The sequence below is a fragment of the Myotis brandtii genome, unplaced genomic scaffold (assembly GCF_000412655.1).
Source record: "Myotis brandtii unplaced genomic scaffold, ASM41265v1 scaffold208, whole genome shotgun sequence".
Taxonomy (NCBI): Eukaryota; Metazoa; Chordata; class Mammalia; order Chiroptera; family Vespertilionidae; genus Myotis; species Myotis brandtii.
In genome coordinates, this window is record NW_005357764.1 from 5,296,387 (window position 1) to 5,299,074 (window position 2,688).

Below are 2,688 nucleotides of genomic sequence, written 5' to 3' on the forward strand. Positions count from 1 at the left end.
AGGAAGGCAGAGGGACAGAGAGAGAAACATTGATGTGAGAGTGAATCATTGACAGGCTGTCTCTGCATGTCCTCCACCAGGGAATGAGCATGCAACCCGGGTATGTGCCCTGACTGGAATCAAAGCAGCAATCTTTTGGTGCATGGGATGACACTCAATCAACTGAGCCATGTGGGCCAGGGCAAAAATAAATTTTACCACAAAAACAGAATTACTGGATTTCAGCTTTTGATTAAGTGTTAGAGATAAATATAAAAAAGAAAAACAAGATTCACTCTTAAAATAAAAGTGTGTGTGTGTGTGTGTGTATATATATACATATATATATATATATATTTCATTAATACTTTTTATGCTCTTACAATGTAAAACATTTAGAAACTTCTGAGCTCTCAAAATTTTGGCCAGTTAATCTATTTGGCTTTAACATATTCTAAATTCCCTTTTGAGAATCAGATTAAAGTTTATGGTCCATCAGTCCAATATAGGTAGAGCGACTCTATTTCTTTTGCTTCTTTTTTGGTGGTTCATCTTCGGAGCTGCTATCCGTGCTGGTGCTGCTACTACTGGAAGAGCTGGAATCTGAGTCTGAATCAGAGGATGAGGAAGAGCTTGTGGAGGAGGCTGAAGATGATGAACTGGAGGAGCTTTCATCAGTATCACTGTCCTCAGAGGAGGATGAGGTAGATGTTTCTTCACTCTCTGATGAAGAATCACTGGCTGAACTGTCACTGCTATTGCTACTGGAGCTGGTTACACTCTTAGACCTATTAGACAATCAGTAGTTATATTCATGGGCAGCCAACATTTAATAAAATGTTAATTTCTGTACATGTATATAACTGAAGCTTTGCTAGCATGTTATTCCTACATTTAATGCTTTTGGGATTACCTATTATAACCATACTGCCTTCCCTCCCTTAGCAAGGTCATTTAGTAATTTAACTTTAGTAATTTAACTCTCTTGGATGGTATAATATACCTAATATATTATGCGCCACAGCAAATAAAAAATAGTAGAATAAAGTTGCAGTATAACAAATGGTTTTATTTAAACCTCATGAAGTAGCAAATGTTTCATAATCTCAAATACTTTAGACCAGGTATAGCTGGACAATAATTTCTTACCCGTTTAATAAAATTTCCTATTCTAAGCTAGGAGAAATTATTTACTATTTCCAGGTAGAAGGACTCTGGAAAGTAAGAGAAAAAGGAGACATAAAGGAAATAAATTCCAGATAGATAAAGAAAGGAACATATCAGAAAATTGCAAACAAGAAACTTCAGATTCAAATCTTTACTATTTTAAAATCATTCTTCCTATCCCTCCAACTAGTATTACATATTAACTATATAATACTCCTGAAGGCACATACCTTTTTTTCTTCGTCTTTCTTTCTACATTAGTTTCTCCAATGCTGATAAACATGGGAAAAAGAAACTCCTATTAATAGAGTGATTATGCACAGCTCAGACCAACCCTTCTGTTATCTCCAAAACTATTCTATATTGGAGAAACACTTTGTCTTTTATAACATGTATTCAGAGTCCAGTATTATTTGTTATAACCAAATGGAAAGTTTCCTGTTGTAGGCTGTATGTGGTACATAGTCAACATAACCAGCAGTGAAGCAAGACATATTATCTATTAACTTTATCTTAGAAGCCAGGTAAGTTGGTAAAGATGACTGAATGTACCAATTTGATTCTTTTTTTTGTTTTGAACTTAGGTTGATATGGCTAAATCAACTACATCCTGAACAACAATACAAAGTAAATAATAGCACAATTGTAATTTATAATTTGAGTTTCCAGAGTAATATTATAAATGGCAATCCTATATAATAAAAGCCTAATATGTTAAGTGTCCAATCGTCCAGTCAACCAATCAAAATGTAATATGCTAATGATATGCTAAGGCCGCACAACCGCTTGCTATGATGTGCACTGACCAGCAGGGGGAAGATGCTCCGACCAGTAGTCCAACCAGTAGGTTAGCTTGCTGCTGGGGTCCAGCCGATTGGGACTGAGCAAGACGGGCTGGACATGCTCTGGAGCCCTCCCACGGTCTCTCCCCGGCTGGCCAACCTCCTGCATCCCTCCCTGGCCCCGATTGTGCACCAATGGGGTCCCTTGGCCTGCCTGCGTCCTCTTGCAATTCGGGACCCCTTGGGGGATGTCAGAGAGCTGGTTTCGGCCTGATCCCACAGGCCAGGCCGAGGGACCCACTGGTGCACGAATTTGGGCACCGGGCCTCTAATTTCATATAAAAAGCAACCTTTAATTTAAAATAACCATTTCTTTTTTGTATGTCCCCCAAATGTTCAGTTATTTATTGTGACAATTAATACTTCAAGACTGCGTTCCTTCACATCATTTACCAAGAACAAAGTCTGGTGATTTTTGAATGAAATATACAAATGGCTTGCTGCTATATTCCTGCCAAACAACATGCATAATAAATCAGGTTTTCAAATTCCAGAATTACTTCTATTATTATAGCATTGTCTTGTAAACTTAGTATTTCTATAGTCAGAACTTCTCTATAGTTCCTAGCTCAGGGGTGGGCAACCCCTAGCACGCATGCCAAACATGGCATGCCAGTAACTTTTGCTGGCACGCATTTACAATTTTTTTCTTAATATCGACACATTTTTTTTTTAAATAAATTCTTTTTTATTTTTCAGA

The 2,688-nt window shown here is 37.5% G+C and overlaps 1 protein-coding gene across 1 annotated transcript in view; it reads right to left on the bottom strand.

Moving 5' to 3' along the window:
- Positions 1-294: 294 nt before the first annotated feature.
- The window catches only part of ZCCHC10 (zinc finger, CCHC domain containing 10), a 10,671-nt gene continuing 8,277 nt past the window's right edge, over positions 295-2,688 (bottom strand). Inside the window, exons 3-4 of the mRNA XM_005865553.2 lie at positions 1,377-1,418; positions 295-767 (exon numbers count right to left, since the gene is read on the bottom strand). Coding sequence (XP_005865615.1) covers positions 500-767; positions 1,377-1,418 — 310 coding nt within the window. The 3' untranslated portion in view covers positions 295-499. The remainder of the gene's footprint in view (positions 768-1,376; positions 1,419-2,688) is intronic.